General features: G+C 34.1%; 1 protein-coding gene across 1 annotated transcript in view; it reads left to right on the top strand.

Annotated features, from left to right (window-relative positions):
* Positions 1-17,410, top strand: part of LOC123560727 (macrophage mannose receptor 1-like) — a 47,678-nt gene that overhangs the window by 21,380 nt on the left and 8,888 nt on the right. The window contains exons 14-34 of the mRNA XM_053553111.1: positions 457-545; positions 918-1,056; positions 2,529-2,567; positions 3,585-3,755; positions 4,194-4,310; positions 4,878-4,997; positions 5,281-5,331; positions 5,822-6,001; positions 6,859-7,022; positions 7,679-7,792; positions 8,023-8,147; positions 8,916-9,061; positions 9,703-9,899; positions 10,839-10,963; positions 11,348-11,403; positions 12,087-12,251; positions 14,030-14,074; positions 14,973-15,154; positions 15,984-16,054; positions 16,395-16,495; positions 17,032-17,172. Coding sequence (XP_053409086.1) covers positions 457-545; positions 918-1,056; positions 2,529-2,567; positions 3,585-3,755; positions 4,194-4,310; positions 4,878-4,997; positions 5,281-5,331; positions 5,822-6,001; positions 6,859-7,022; positions 7,679-7,792; positions 8,023-8,147; positions 8,916-9,061; positions 9,703-9,899; positions 10,839-10,963; positions 11,348-11,403; positions 12,087-12,251; positions 14,030-14,074; positions 14,973-15,154; positions 15,984-16,054; positions 16,395-16,495; positions 17,032-17,172 — 2,538 coding nt within the window. The remainder of the gene's footprint in view (positions 1-456; positions 546-917; positions 1,057-2,528; positions 2,568-3,584; positions 3,756-4,193; positions 4,311-4,877; positions 4,998-5,280; positions 5,332-5,821; positions 6,002-6,858; positions 7,023-7,678; positions 7,793-8,022; positions 8,148-8,915; positions 9,062-9,702; positions 9,900-10,838; positions 10,964-11,347; positions 11,404-12,086; positions 12,252-14,029; positions 14,075-14,972; positions 15,155-15,983; positions 16,055-16,394; positions 16,496-17,031; positions 17,173-17,410) is intronic.

Below are 17,410 nucleotides of genomic sequence, written 5' to 3' on the forward strand. Positions count from 1 at the left end.
ACCTTTACCATGCTGGACACAATTGATTCTGCCTTTGCGACCTGTGTAGATCATGATCAGCCTGCACATCCGTGCAGTCTGATCATGATCTGCACTGTTCGCCATTCAGTCAGTATCTTTTTGTTAAGCATCCCTTTTAACAGTTAATAGTACTGTCCAAATTGAAAGATGGACAAGTTTATTATAGAAATTTAGCAGGGTAAGGGTTAACTGTGAAGTCTTCTATTATAAATAAATTCGGCGAAATAATGCAAACATATAAAGTCATTACATTATGTTGATGACACACTAGAAAAACCAGTACTGGTGTAGTAATGAGAAGGTGTGTTTGTGATGCCAGTAGGGTTTGAACCCACAACTTTCGGAGCGGCCGCCACCTCAGCACATCGCTCCCCTATGACCGTGAGACTGTAGCTAATGGTGCAGGGAATGTTTCTATCATTTATCGTTTTTCAGGGAAAGTGAAACAAAATATAAATTACTGGATAGGTTTGAACGACCGTGTGACAAACAATGTTTATGTCTGGAATGATGAAACAATACCGGTAAGTCTACTCTCTTTAGGTTAAGTCCTAAACTTTTTTTTCAATACTAGTATTTGAACTAACAAATGGTGAATAAGAATCGGTATGAATAAAATATATTAACATACTCTGCTTGAAATGATCACAGAAATATTCATTGAAAATGAATGAATAGTAAAGACTATCGCCTTTGAGTCAATACGACTTTTTATCATTGATCATGTAACTACATCCTGACCATTGGAAAGGACTATAAATATATATTTAATAATAACATGTGTTATATTTTTCCATAAGACGAAAACAATATTAACATTTAGTTAGTTTCAAGTTTATATCCTATAAAATTAAACTTGATGAAATAGAGGGTACTTTTATTTAAAAAAAAAACAGCTGACTGGATATACAAACTGGCGTAAAGGTGAACCAAACAATTATAGACATCATGAAAACTGTGCTGTTCTGAATAATGGACAATGGAATGATTATAACTGTGCTGCGAGAACACAATATATATGTTCAATGACTGCAGGTATGTATTGTTGGATGAATGCTAGCAACCTTTTCTTGATGTGAGCGAGTATATAACAAACGACCAGAATTATAAATTATATTATTGATATGCTTTATCAAAGTCGGTGCCTTTTGTTTCTACAAAATCGTGTGCTCGCGTTTGACTCAGCAGGACTAAAAAGATTTTTTTGAGTCGGCTAAAGGCTGAAAGCCTTTTGACGAGTCCTTGCTGTTCAGCGATTCTCTAAATGGACCGAATAACACGTGAAGGGATGTAGTTCCATTAGATTTCTCAAACTTCAAACAGTTCACTGCATGAATGAAGTTAAGTTGTGTCAATTCTCTTTGCTATGACCAATATACGATGTAATCTGTCATATTTATGACTTGTAATTGTGCAATACTCGAATGTAACTCATTAAGCATAAATGTGCATTTTAAGAATTGCGCAGGCTTACAAAGCTTGGGTAACATCCAGCGAAAGACAAAAAATAGTTCCACAGGGCTCCAGATAAGATGCATATTAGCGTAAATTACGTATAGAAATAATGCAAATACGCATGTCTAATAATTTCTAAGCGTATAAAAACGTATATAAAATTACAGAAACGCACACAATGCTTTTTTAAAAACAAAATCTGAATCGTCTGGATGCGTTAGGTAACATAGCCGATCAGCCTTAATTCTCCCACATTGAACGTAAACACACATCGTATGATTTCTATAAACTTTGCGTGGGTTGAATTTTGCAGTCAGTAAACGGATAAATTATCGGAAGAAGAAGCTCTTACTGGTTTGTTTAGTTACTACTGATATTAAAAATGATTTTAATTCTTATTTTTCGAGAAATAAACAAATCGGCGAAACATTAAATTGTATTTTCTTGTAGTTTTTGAAATCGAAAGTAGGCCTAGATCACTATGTTTGGCTGCTTTCATGAAACGAAACAACTTTTTTATGAAAAGATTTAAATAAGAGGTAATTTAACCGTAAACTTCAATGTCAGATACTGCCAATTGCTGCTAAATGTCTTCGTATCATCACAATTTGTAAAGTATATTGTTGAAACTGGAGAAAAGTGTAATCGTATCCGGATATAATATTTTGGGTAAATATCGAGCTGTGTTATGAAATTTTAAGAAAAAAACTAAAAACAAACTGAAACTGGTAGACTATACTGTCAGTACATCAATCATTAGCCGACTCAGGCCCTTCAGGCCTTTGATTTCAAATTAAAACGCATATCAATTTGAGATTACAAACGTTCTATTGCTGATAAGCTATTCTGTACTACAGCTACTGCGTTGAAAACACGGTAAATGAAGGCAAAGAAGTAACTCTAGTTACACATTTTAAGGTAACTTCTATATCATACATGGGCCAGTGAGTAATTAGGACATTGAAAAGAAGTCCAAGTTTTGTTATATATCTTTGTCTTGTTAGATCTACATGCATTGTTCGTACTTATTATTTACTTGAATATGCTTTTAGGGAGTCCATTGGCGAGCCTACCACCAACAACTCCTCAAGGTTAGTCCTTTGTATTCTTAAACAAGTTTATGCGAAGTACTCTTCAAGGTGTGTTTCCTTAATCTCAAATATAAACTCTTCCAAACTATTCTTCAAGGTAACTTTCCTTATTCTTAAATATAACTTCTTCAAAACAATTCTTCAACCATTCATCCTAATTACTCCTCAAGGTAAGTTTCTTTTTTCTCAAATATAAACAAGTTTTCTTTCAAATTACTCCTCAAGGTAAGTTCTCCTTATGCTAAGGATTTATTTCTCAAAGTAAAGATGATTTAAAGTTGAATGACCCATAACCACTTCTAATGGTACGTTTTTCTTGTTTTCAAAAGCTAAATATCCCTAACCACTCTTCAAGATAAGTTCACCTTATTCTCAAAGTTATATTAAACTTGGCCATTCTTCTTTTTACTCCTAAATGTTGGTTCTCATAGTAACTGCTCCTGAATGTTAGTTCTCCATATTTTCGTTGGGATAAATGGTTGAGCTTTAAATAGTTCTCGTCAAATATAACTAACATAAACCTTTGTTAGTTCAGAAAAAGTAATCACTTAAACTATAGTACGATACAAGTAATTATTAGAGCTGTTACCCCGCAGTGGACGCGTGAAGAATCGGTGTTTTCCGTTCGATTACGGATTTTCTGTTCGATTACGTATTTTCTGTTCGATAACGCATTTTCCGTGCGATTGCGCATTTTCCGTTCGATTATGGATTTTCGTTCGATTACGTATTTTATGTTCTATTATGCATTTTCCGTTCGCATTTTCCGTTCGATTACGTATTTTCTGTTCGATTACGCATTTTCCGTATTTTCCGTTCACATTTTCCGTTCGATTACGTATTTTCCGTTTGTTTACGCATTAAGAGCATTTTCCGATTACGTAAATCAATTTTCTGTTACGGTGGAAAAACGCAGGAATGACATATAAAGAATGCGTGATTGCACGGACAAAATACCGAAAACGAACAGGGAATGATCCATAATTATTTTTAGTGATATTTTCCTATGTATTACAGCTGACTGGACGATTAAATGTGGGCCTGGTTGGGAATCAAATCCACTCACCGCTTATTGCTACATGTTTGTTGACCAACCCTTGTCATGGCTTGATGCATTAACTCAGTGTAGGGCTTATAGAGGACAGCTAGTCTCAATCGAATCAAGTCAGGAAATCAACTATCTGGCAGGTAGGTAGCATCTGAGTAAAATATGATAGATCTTAATTTTCTTTCTGATAAAGCTAAACCATTAACATCTAAGGTACATGTATTCCATCCATAAAAGAAAAAAACACTTTGTAACTAATAATAAGTCTACTCAGAAAGATAAAACTTCTTTTGAAAAAAAAGAGGTAAATGTAGGGTTCTCTGACTGGAGTAAAAATGTCAACAGAGTCAGTAAAAAGATATTAAAAACCAAACAGTTTTGACAGTTCGAATCCATCTAATAAACCCTGTAAAAAGATCCATTGGAAGCATAGAATAAAACATAATAAAGAAAAGCCCGATTCTGATAAAAGAACGCGCAGAAACTTGGTAATGGTAATTTATATATTTGCCTTTTTCTGAGCTTTTTTACTTGGTTTTGTAGCTATTTACATGCCATGCAGTTTTCTGTGTTTATAGCTCGGATGCAGTCAATGAACTCATTAGCCGTATGGACGGGCGCCAATGACAGGGGTTCAGAAGGGGGATGGAAATGGATCAACGGAAAACCCTTTGCCTTCTTTAACTGGGCACCAGGTCAGTTTATATCTTAAACGTTTTTATACATCCACAGTATATACATTTACAACCGCAATATTAACTTTACTCCTATAAGTTTACCCCTATAAGTCTCGGCGATATGTGACCGTTTTGTGTCGATTCGCCGTAAAACCCAACTCACTCACTACTCCTATAAGTACACAGAACAAAAAAAAACTGTGTAATATCGGAAATGTTTGTATTGTTAAACTGTTTCAGCAAGAGAATGTGAGCTCATTAAAGTACAATTTTGCTCATAGCATTCAGTCTGAGAAATAATAAGAAAACTGTCACAAAAGCAATAGTAAAATTTCCGTTTGGTTCTGTTATACAGTTCATTGTGATCATGGAATTTTCGTGTTCGATGCTGTATGTTGTCAGTGACCAGTTACACCATGCAAATGTATCTATATGACGAGTTCACATTAGACAATATAATTATACGTATTTACTATTATCTTCTATGAAATATCTTTCATCTTTTGTCAGAGATTTTCAGGGTACCCATCGTTTTACAGAATGTAGAATAATACTAATTTTCCTAATATATTTGCGTTAATTTAGGTCAACCATCCGGCCATGCTCTAGGTCAAGGTCAAGATTGTGTTGCAATGTTCACGCAAAGTGCACTCTGGGATGATGTGGATTGTACGACCAGAAATGGATACATTTGTGAAAAACAAGGTTTGTTGGGATATTTATTTTTTATATCAACATTTTATTAAAAATACCCATTGATATCTAAATGATAACATATGGTTATGAACACTCGGAAACATCGACCGAAAAGCTTTTGTTTAATAAACCTTACCTTGCTTGAATTCGTAACGAACAAGATACATGACCATATTTAAGTCCAGCATTGTATATTTTCTTTCGAATCATCTGTATGATTTTCAAATCTTAATAACTAAAATGTATATATGAAAATTAACAGTTACCCATACACATCTGAATTTAATTACAGGAAATGTTCCGAGGACTACAGTACAAACAACACCAACAGTCAAAATCCCTGGTAGGCTAATATTGAAATGTTATACAATGTATATATCAGTTATATGAATTAATATTTTTTTTTTCCCCTTCACAGTATAATTATGTTTTAAATTTTATAATTGATATGCCTGCAAGTCTGATGTTTGGCTTGGTACGTATTTATCTGTCTGTTAATATTGTTTTATAAAAGAACAACAAACCAAGCCACTAATAACACTTTAACATCATTTTGATAGACTTTGAACATTATCAATTCATAATCTGCCAAATATAATCTACAGAAACATTATATAAATATTGCATTCCTGAGAGGGTGATATTAAAAAATGTCCACCTCGAGATATATGAATATCTACTATGGAGTCGAAAATAACTATGACATCGAGCGGAAAGTAGTCGTGCTACCACTGATACATATAAGCTTACTTTCTTTGACGTATTTGGCCTATTCATCTTTTCAATAAGACTAAAGATTTAGAGCTTTTTTTAACCTTTCCAACATATTTTAGCTGGTATGGTTCTCGGCTGTCCACGTTACTGGTTACCGTTCAGAAACAGTTGCTACAGGGTGATAAGAAGAGGTGGAACCCAGGCAGCAGCACAGACCTCGTGTGGTAGGATGGGAGCAAAACTGGTCAGCATTTTCGATAGAAATGAAAACAACTTCATCGCCGGTAACTTACCTAAAGGTGAATGCCCATTTCATATAATAGCGTAATAAAAGTTCTCTCAGTTAGAGTTAGGAAAATAAACCAAGAACCAAGGTAGCAAATACATAAAAAGTGAAGTTTTATTTACGGTCGCTTTATGAAACAATGAACATAAGTTCTGTAGAGCTCTTGAGAGACTCTATTCGGAATTGAGTTTAGACACCAAAAACCAATTCTCCAGCATTTGTTAAGCTTTTTTCAGGCAAATCTTGAAAAACACGGCCAGTGATTTAGTTACACTCTGAGATTCTTCTCCATGATTCTGTTTTATAATCAACATAAATTTGTATTCATATAACATCACTGTACCATAACACTTTAAATATTTTATCTGTTACATGAAAGTTACTGTTCTATTCTGCAAGAATGTAAATTCATCAGAGAAAATTATATGAATTGCCATTTTAAAACAGTGTGTTCAATTTGGCGATCAGGATATTTCGTCAGTAACTGTATTTATCCAGTATGCTTTGAAATTGTTAATTAAATGAATATGCTGTTAATATGATCTTTTCTCGTATACTTAATACTAACTGATTATCTCACTGTGTAGTAGTGATTTATTTTTCTTCGCATCAAGGTTGGAACAGGTGTTATTACACGGCACCTGGTTAATAACATTAAAAAATCTCAGCCCGGAGGTCGTTGGTATGAGCTCTACTGGGACGCGACCATGCCTTCTCATATGACACAAGTGATGTTTTTTTCTTTCAGAAAGCGGACTCGAGAAAGATTCATTAATTAGTTCCAAGCTTTCATCACAACCAGTGGTCGGGTATAGCAAAAATATTGATAACGATGAATATAAAATCCTACGTAATAAAATGATATTGCAGGTACCCACAGCTGGGATGGGTTTTGGATTGGGCTTAATGATATACAGGTTGACAATCGTTTCCAGTGGAGTGACGGCAGCAAAGTGACATATACAAACTGGAATACAAACGAACCAAACAACTATATGAACAGAAACGAAGACTGTGTCACCATGTTATTAAGTGTTAGTCACATCTTGTTTTATTAATGACATATCTTTATTTATCATTTAGTTAAACTAAACCTTTACCCTGCTAAATTTCTGTAATGGTCTGGTTTCTCATTCAATTTGGGCAGTACCCTTTATCATTCGAAGGCTTTTTCATTGAAAATTTACTGACCGAATAGCGACCAGTACAGACCATGAACCGTGCAGTCTGAGCTTATTCTGCACTGGTCGCAATGGCAAAATCACGTGCCGCCAGCAGGTTATAGGTTAAAGAATCCAGTTGCTTTGGCAAAAATTACTACTGACCAGTAGCAATGACATGTAAAAAGACAAAATGGCTACTGCAGAAAAATGCTGACAAGTAACAACGACAGAAAAGCTATTGCAGAAAATTGCAGACAAGAAATAAAGACAGAAAAGTTACTGCAGATAAATGCCGACAAAAAAAGATAGAAAGGCTACTACAGAAAAGTGCCGATAAGACACAAAGACAGAAAGCTATTTCAGAAAAATGCTTACAGGTAAGAAAGACAGAGTAACGTTGATAAATTTAAATCTAACTAAGCTGCATGCTTGAAACGCTGTAGTAATAGTCCCAGCCTATGCAAATGTATTTTGTGTATCATTTTCGTTTGCTAAACATGTCTAACCTGGCATTTATATGGTAACAGAATGGAAAATGGAATGATGAAAGGTGTGCAGATACTAGGACAGGCTATATTTGCAAGGCGAGGAAGAAGGCGGTATCTGCAACACAGGCACCTTACATTCAAGGATGTAACTGGGTAAGGTATTTATGCTTTAAACAAAATGGTTCATAACAATGTCACAATCGTTCTAAATTAAATAAGTGTAAACTATCAACTCTTTTACAAGTATATACAATTCATTCCCGGGATGAAGGCCTGCGAGTAGTTGCGTAACGAAATCCCAAATCAACTTTCAGAGATTTTCAGTGGTTATTTTAGTGGTAACTGAAATTCTAATTTTATTCCTTTTTATCTTTTATAAACAGAATGCATACGGAGTTGGAGCTAATTGTTACAAACTTGTTAATTATGGCAAACCTATGACCTGGGATGCCGCGAACTCCTACTGTAACAGAACGTTCAAAGGATCTTTGGCAACTGTCAACGACAGGTACTCCAGCCAATTTAAACAGTAAACTAAGATAGTTCAAATGGAGTTAATAGCGAATAAGGACACGATATTGTAAGCTGTACTATTCCCTAAAAATCCATCGCAGAGTATATAACTAAAGACTTGAACCAGTCATAATGAATCTGTCTGCATTACCATCCAATTCATGCCTTTTATAAGCAAAGATGTAAGTACATAGTCCCCTACTTATTTACGTCGACGTTATATAACAAACTCGCACATTCAGTAAATGAGAAAGCCATCGAGGCTGCTTACAAAACGTCGATAGTTCTACCCAGCTGCCAACCCGTGCCTGAAATAATGTTGGAAGGGGAACTCTTCTTCTACCATCAAAAGTTTAGAAAAGTCGCCATATGACCTTTATTGTGCCGGTATGACTCTAAAACTCGACAAAAATTCAATCAGTGATTTACATAACACTGAAAGTTTGATCATTTTGTAATCGTTATTTTCACGTCCTGTCAGTTTTGTTAGAATGTTGGTGTTGTTTGAAAAAACGTGAAATGCCTTTTATTTTTTCTCATCTGTTCGCTAGTTGTTACTACAGCTAAGAATACTGCAGTAAATACATTTTCTTCCTTTTTACTATTATATTCTTCATCAAATTGTATTGCTGGATAATTTCGGCTTTACGTTATCTAATTGATAAATACTGCATTTAATGCTAATTACATTAGTATTTTGTAAGTACTGTCAAAATTACAGAAGTATGGATCATCAATAAAATATTATCATTTTTCATTTTAGAATTTTACAAGCATTTTTGTCCAGCATGTTGGTATGGAAATCTGGCTATTTTTGGATTGGTTTGAGCGACAAGTCCTCGCCTGGTAAATATACATGGAAGACAGGTGATTCCGTACAGTACACCAACTGGTACAGTACACATACTGGTAGGTATTATTGATAATTGGACTGAAAAAATAAGTTGCAAATGACAAATTGCCTGGCACCTATATACACACACATTTCCTGTTGAAAAATGTTATCATACTTTGCACAAGTTGAGAAAACACAATCATACTGTATAGCCTCTACATGGATCTTTTTACAGATTTTACTAACTATCACAACAGCAATCTTTAAGTGCCGTGTGGCGGCTGTAAAATGTATCCCCGTACTTTGATTCAGTGTTGTTATATTTTCTGGTCCTTTGGGATCATGGAGTCCATTCAGTTGATAGTAAGCCTAATTCAAGTAATAGAGTTCCGCTTAAGCCGGTGCTAGGAGGCGTGAGAGATATTGCACGTTTCATTACCTCTCATGAACAGACTCAATCAAACCGAGTCTGCTATTATTCTGCTTGGTTGCATTCTTTGCTTCCAAAGGATCTTTTTACAGCTTTTATTGGTTACATAATATTTATTATTGTTTGTGTTACTGTTCGGTTGAACAGCAACAATTACACTTTTACTCTTTATTTACTGTAACACATTTCTTGTAGAGAAACAGTTATATAACAAAGTTAACATTCCCATATTAATGAATTTAATCTTTGCACGTAATTTTAATATTATGTATTTTTATCCTATAGGAAATGAGAGATCCACGTGCGTTGCTATGGAAGCAACACCGCCTACAGGATTATGGGTAAACAAAAACTGTTCAACACCGAGTTTTTCTATTTGTCAGTTCCCAAGGACGGGATATACTCCGACAACGACACCAACTCCGTGGCCTAACGTTAACTGTCCTTCAGGCTGGACTGCTAGCCAGGGATTTTGTTATAAAGTAAGATCAACGAGAATTTTTCCATGATCATTTTTTAAGATAATAAGAACATTCTTTCCAGTTAAGCTGTATATTGAACAAAATGCTATTTATGAAGATTATATGAATACGAGTATAATTGTATAAATATATTATTTTAAAAATGTATTTTGTCACATTCTCTGCTCATTTGCTTACTTACAAGTTATATTGGCTTTAACCAGAGAAGTTCTTTACAGATAAGAATAATATATGAAATGAGTAGTTAGGTTATTCGTGTATATTGTTTGTGTGTATAATGGTATCTGTCCATATACACAAACTGATATTCTAACCCGCATGTGCTTTTCAGTTACATGTTAAAATGGTATTTATGTATATATTTTTAATAATCTTGTACGTTTCGCATTCTAGTATGCTAAGTCACAGTAAGCGCATGATATTATAGATTAAAAGAAGTCTCCAGCACTGACGTATTCTGTTGCTGTTTCCTGTTCTCTACAATTGTTGCTTCGTATATTTGTCATAGGTCAACACTGTAGAAAGTATTATTGAATTGTATTACCTACCTTTATGGCTCCATGTGTAACATTGAAATGTTGACCAGTTTTACAGTTATAAATGTTCAAATGTCTTGTCCATAGCTGTAAAGACAACACAGCACTTATATCTATAAAGATTGCCTATTTATAAAAAAAGGGTATGAAGAGCTACAGAAGAGGGAGAGCCTAACGTAACCAATCGGGTCCGATCCACGAGCTAGTACAATAGACTCCTTAATGACTTGACAGAAGACAATACATCATCATCAGCAGATTTATTTTCAGATCTTTAATATCAATTATTAAACCATGTTTGCTTGGTAGGTTAAGTACTTGCCCTTAAATGTGCAAAAACAAACGTATAGAAACATTATTTCTAAAATTTAGCAAAAAAAAGAGACCTGCACGTATATTTCAGGCTTTTGCAAATCAAAGTACTGTTAAAACATGGATGGAGGCAGTGGCTTACTGCCAGACATTCGGCGGTAATTTACCTAGTTTCCATATCAACAACAATGATTCTATTTTGACCACATTATTAGCGTAAGTTACTTGCTTTCTAGTATATCCTTGACACATTGAAATAATTCTGACAATGCTGGCTTTTGCAAACAAAGATGTTCGTGCTAAACATTTTTATCAGTCAATTCAACACCAACTGGAATATTTTTCTCGTCTTGCAATTACTTTCAACAACTTCCGGTATGCATAAAGAAAATGTTACTATAAGAAACTTTTTCATTGACCGTTCACTTAATTCCTGATTTTCTGTAAAAAAATTATTTAATTTTATCTACATAAGAAGGAAAAGAGCGGATAGACCACACTGACGTTGAAAATGTAACTGGTATTCTGGTATTAATTATTGTTAGACTTGTGTTAGAATAACAGACATAATAAAACAACAGATCTTAATTTTCTTTACAGGAATTACAGAGGCAGACCTTTCTGGATCGGATTTAATGACAGAGACACTGAAAAGGGTGATTTTTAAAAAATATATATTATTCAGGATAGTTTCACAAACTTACTTTTATTTGGGTGGGCCAGGTGCCCGCTCGTGATGAAATAATGCACAGAGGGGCACCTGGGGTCTTCCTTCAATATTAAAGCTGGAAAGTCGCCGCCTATAATTGTGTCGGTGTGACGTTAAACCAAACAAAACTAATATAAAAAAAAAATTTAGGTGGAAGGTTTAAGAAATTTGTTGATAATACAATTATAACCTGTAGACAAGGTATAAGTTTCTAACAAAAAGAAATAGAGATAAAATAGAGATAAAAGCAAGAATGAAATGATAAACACTATTCCATGCAATTTTGATGGCAGAGTGTTCTTATCAGAATCAAGTGACAACGAAAGTGCCATCACGTGACGGCGTGGACAGCTGGTAAGTAGATATCCCAAACCAAACATTACCATAAGCTTGGCAACTGTGTCATGCATAAGCACACGACATTGAAGTCTTAGCTCAGTGAGCTGGTATTATCTGCTGATGTGCTTTTTGGCTTTTATCTTCATGAGCAACATGCTGGAAGTAAACTATTATAATAAAATACTACTTCAACTAACTGTCATTGCATAAGTGAAATCATGTGTTAATTATTCATCCCAGTACGAGCAAAACAATAGTATTTGTAAAAACGTAGTGTGATATGTTTCGCAGGATTTCAATGGAGCGATGGTAGTGCTGTTGACTACACAAACTGGAATCCTGGGGAACCCAATGATTTTCATGGTTACGAAGATTGTGTAGTGTACAACCCGGGAGCCGGTTGGAATGATCAGAATTGCTACTTTTCTTCACGCTTTGTCTGCGCAGTACCCAGAGGTGAGACTACGTATAGTGCGCATGCACGGAATTTACTTCTGTTACCAAACCAAATAACAGTCTTGAGTGTAAATTCATCTATTTAGCTCTTCGCAGTGATCACTTTTTAGACGACAATAAATCTGAAATAAAGAAGTACACTAGCGAATGGAAGGAACATGCAACATCAAAAAACATTTAACGATTTAGTGTGTGTGTGTATTATATTTGAACCGGCCGCAATTGTGATATAGACAGCGCTGTACATATGTACACATGACGAGATGTATTAAAGATTTCTGTATCAACGGCATTGTTCATTTTATCAGAATGATGATATCTATAAAAGAGTAAAAAAAAAAAAGCTACAATATATATATTATTTCCTATTTTCTCTTTTTGATTTTAAGCAATTAAGGTGAACACTATCACATTTTGAAATTCCGGCGAATAGCATATAACAAAAATATTCAGTTGTTTTCAAAATCAAATATTTGTTTTAACGTTTACAATCACACTAATTTTTTCTTCAATAAGAATAAGTTTTGGTGTCCTCATTATCAACATTTAACTAAAGCAGTAGACATTATTATGTGACTTCAATGACCTCAGCGAAACAGTTTCTAGCACAACTATTTATGAAATGTATTGCTATGTTACACACTACAGTGTACTACCAAGATACTTGTAAAATCAATGCATATGGAGAATTGCGAGGTAAAACTAATTTAGACAGATCGCGAAAACTAATGACAAAATTTGACAAGCGGCAAATATCTCATAACCTAATTAATAGTTTGCAGTCATTTCCACCTTCCAGTTCGATATTCTTAAAAAAGGCTGTTCTATACTCTAGTTTACAGATCATAAGTTAAAACTGTTAACTTAATGTCGTTTCCTCTATCTGGATCCTGTAAGAATTCCCATTGTTTCAGTCAAATGACACTAATTAGAGCCATTCATGATATCGTATTTAGTCAAAATATATCCCCCAAATGTCACATATGTATTGAGGACATTTCTAATGAGCACATAATTATATTGGTAATAAAATTTCAATATCTATTTTGTATTACAATAATGCTGAAATATCTCATCTGTGACGTGTCCTTAAATCTACATTGGAGGATTTTGATTGAATAGATGTAAACATACAGTATTTCTTTCCCAAAAGAAATGATTTTCTCAAAAATATTCCTTGGGTTACTGTATGTGGTTTCATGAAATTTAACGAAGATGTATTCCTTGGCCATACGTTTTATCCTTTTTTTCTTGTAGACACGAATTTTACAATAATTTCTATCATTTTCATTGTAGAAATGAATTTTTCAATTATTTTTAATACCTTTTTCATTGTAGAAACAAATTTTGCAATGATTTCTATCATTTTCATTGTAGAAACAAATTTTTCAATGATTTCTATTACCATTTTCACTGTAGAAGCAAATTTTGCAAAGATTTCTATCATTATTTCTATCATTTTCATTGAAGAAACGAATTTTATAATAATTTCTATCATTTTCATTGTAGAAACAAATTTTACAATAATTTCTATCATTTTCATTGTAGAAACGAATTCTACAATGATTTCTGTCATTATTTCTATCATTTTCATTGAAGAAACGAATTTTACAAAAAATTCTATCATTTTCATTGTAAAAAAGAATTCTACAATGATTTCTATCATTATTTCTATCATTTTCATTGAAGAAACGAATTTTACAATAATTTCTATCATTTTCATTGAAGAAACGAATTCTACAATGATTTCTATCATTATTTTATCATTTTTATTGTAGGAACAAATTTCGCAGCCGTTACACCTCCTCCAACAGGAGTTCCATGTAAGATATTTTATATTACATCTTCATATTTCTTATTACCTTTCTCAAATATTGACCTCTGTTGTGGTCATCTAATTATGATATCGCAAATGTTTCAATAAATTTGCTTTTATTATAGTATTGTTAACGTTATGTTAATATTGCTAAATCAAAGGTAAATAAATGGTTAGTCAAATCCAAGTCAAAACGCCTCGTTTTATAGAAGAAGGGGAACTTTACGAGATTTTAGAAGGTTTAGACTCAAATCGAGTGCAAGGAGTACTAAGATTTGGATATACATACCTTTTCATAGCAGAAAACAAACTCACGAATGAAAGTAGTACTCAACAGAACTGTAAAAGTTAAAGGGGCTCGTCATTTATTTGATGGTTATTGCAATGATTCAGCCTCGCTGTTTACAAAAGCAGATGAAACTACCAATGTTGACTCTATATTTTTGATAATTTTGTCGATTCGGTATTACGGTTATCAGACATTGCATCCATATACGGGAATTTGATATCAACCGATTCTCATCACGAAAGACAACTCTTCAACGCCGATACGACAAATATTTATTTGACCTTGCTACTTTTTTATAATAAAACAAATTTTACCAGTCATGTTCTGCCACAAAAGATAAACTCTGACTTTGATAGGTTTTGCGACTCGGTATTCACTGTTCCAGTATTGCAATGATTCAACCTTGTTACTTGTTAACCAAGTTCCGTTACGCGAGATAAGATTTCATTGTCATGATAGTCCAATATTTATTTTGATAACTTAGCGAGTCGATATACACTGTAACGGTTTTATGTGGATTTAACATTGTTGCTTGCTACCAGCCGAGTTCAGTCACGGGAGTTAACTCCCCATTGTCGTGATTACTCGGTGCGTTGTATCTATTTCATAATTGCAGCGGCTCAATATTGCGGTGACCCCAGCTGGCTACTGTATAAAGGCAACTGCTACCAGCTGAGTCCTGCCACAGGAGATAATTCCTCATTGCCGTGGTATGATGCCAACACATACTGCATGAATCAACAATCAAACCTTGCTAGTATGCATTCCCAGGACGAACATTCTTTCATACTGCAATATGTAAGTACAGCCGGTTACTGTCATATCACGAATGTATAAAAAATCTTAGTCTTATTAATATTATACTTGCTGTTTATATCATTGAATACAATACAATTCCATTGTTAAATGAAAACACGATCACGATTACTTAAGTATAAAATACATTTATTTTTATAGCTCTTTGGATATATGAATGAATTAAACCTACTTTCATCAAAATGATAATCAGCTGATATGGTGTTCCATAAAAGCCCGCTGAAATTAAGTTTAACTAGAGACAAAGTTTCGGCTTGTTCTGATCAAATCTGTTTTGTTTGTAGCACACTATTATTCTTGAGAATCTGATGAAACTGACAATGATATTCCGTAATTTTGTAATGTTGGATAAATATAAACCGTTTTGCTTTTTGTCAAGCGTTATTCATAAATTCCCGTGATTCTGCAGCTAGATACAATTCGTACCCATTTCCCAACCATTTGAAACTCTGACAAGATCTTCTATAAAAACAGGGCATATTAACCATTTACCTGCTGGCGGCAAGCGATTCTGCCTATGCGACCAGTGCAGACCAAGATCAGCAGGCTGATCATTGTTTGCTCTGGTCGCTGTTCAGTCAGTAATATTTCAGTGAACACCTCTTTGAACAAGAAAAGGTACTTCCGAAACTCAATGATGGCTCAGTACATTTTAGAAAATTTGCAGGGTAAAGGTCAAACCCTGGAAGCCCAAGATTTATATTAATCGTTGACACACAATCAAATATTACTAAATGTACTAAATAATTGATAGTTATTTTACACTTGGTCTTATTAATATCAAGTAAACCATCTCGATCATTTATTTCAGATAACAAAACGTCCTGCAAAAATATTTAGTTACTGGATTGGACTTGATTCTTTGAATGGCGACGGTTTCAAGTAAGGATTCTATTTCTCGCCATTCTGTAGAAATCTACGAATGTCGTGGACACAACCAAATTAGCAATAAAAATACTAAATCTACAAATGCCGCGGTGACCACGCCATTGGAAATGAAAATACTTCTGAAATCTACGAATCCAGTAATGACCACGACGTTAGAAATGAAAGAAGACATAAGACATAAGACTTAAACAATAAACCTTTAGTCGTATATAACCATTCTACATCGCGGCAATTTAGAACATTTCATTGATATGTAAATTTATTATACATTTAGTTTTATTATGTCCATCCTTCTTTGCATGATATGTATTCTTACCATTTACTTGTATGTTAGGTGGACAGATCAAACGCCGCTTGATTTTGATTTCTGGAGTCCAAATGAACCCAATAACTATTTCGGCAGTGAACAGTGTGTAGAAATGAGGCGGGCTTACGGTATGATTTGTGTAAAACATTTTAAGGTAGTGGACTCGTAATGAAACTCGGCAATTTCCGTACAATAACATATTCACGTTAATCAATTCGGAATTGTTCGGTCGAAAATATTGTTCAAAGTGCGCATGGCTTTCCGTAAAAAAAGGAGAAAGCTGAAATCACGTACGGAGAAAGACGTAATTTGCCGATTGTCATTACGGGAAAACTATCTTAACTAATCGTCATTGCCCTCAGTTACTAAAAAAAAGAATGCTTGAAATTTTTTATTCCGTTTGCAAGGTAAAACAGAATATGTAAAAACTATTGTTGATGAAAGGAATAAATCTAGATATAATTTTGTGGATGTTATAGACGTAAAAAAATCAACAACAATGAATGTTGAAAATTACAAATTTATCTGAAGAGATGTTTCGAATCACAAAAACATTAAATTAAAAGTGTTGCTTATTTTCTGACAGCTTTTTATGTAATATTTTGTAATTATCTATGTTGTACACCTGAACTTGCCGAGTTTTATATTTCTGAATTTTACATAGGACTATGGAATGATGATCACTGTAGTCAGGCGAAGGCTTTCGTTTGCAAAAAGCCCCAGAAAGGAGCTGCGACCATTGTAACTCCGTCACCTTACCCATCGGGCGGGTGCGCACAGGGATTTACACGTGCACCTGGTGGCAGTAAGTTTATTAGTATGGCAGAATAAGTTAAGCCTCTCCGAATACGGGTATTTGGTATAAAGAGATAGAATTAAACGATCGAAAAAATGTTTCAGGTCCCGTATTTAGAGTTAAACCATTTACGAAGCTTCTCACGGGGGAAACTTTAGAACAGTTCATTTGTCTTCCAAGAAAATTTACAGAAATTACGGATAGTTTAAAGAGGAAGTGTTCAAGTGAACCATTTTACAGTTATTAA

Source organism: Mercenaria mercenaria, chromosome 10 (assembly GCF_021730395.1).
Source record: "Mercenaria mercenaria strain notata chromosome 10, MADL_Memer_1, whole genome shotgun sequence".
In the NCBI taxonomy this organism is placed as follows: Eukaryota; Metazoa; Mollusca; class Bivalvia; order Venerida; family Veneridae; genus Mercenaria; species Mercenaria mercenaria.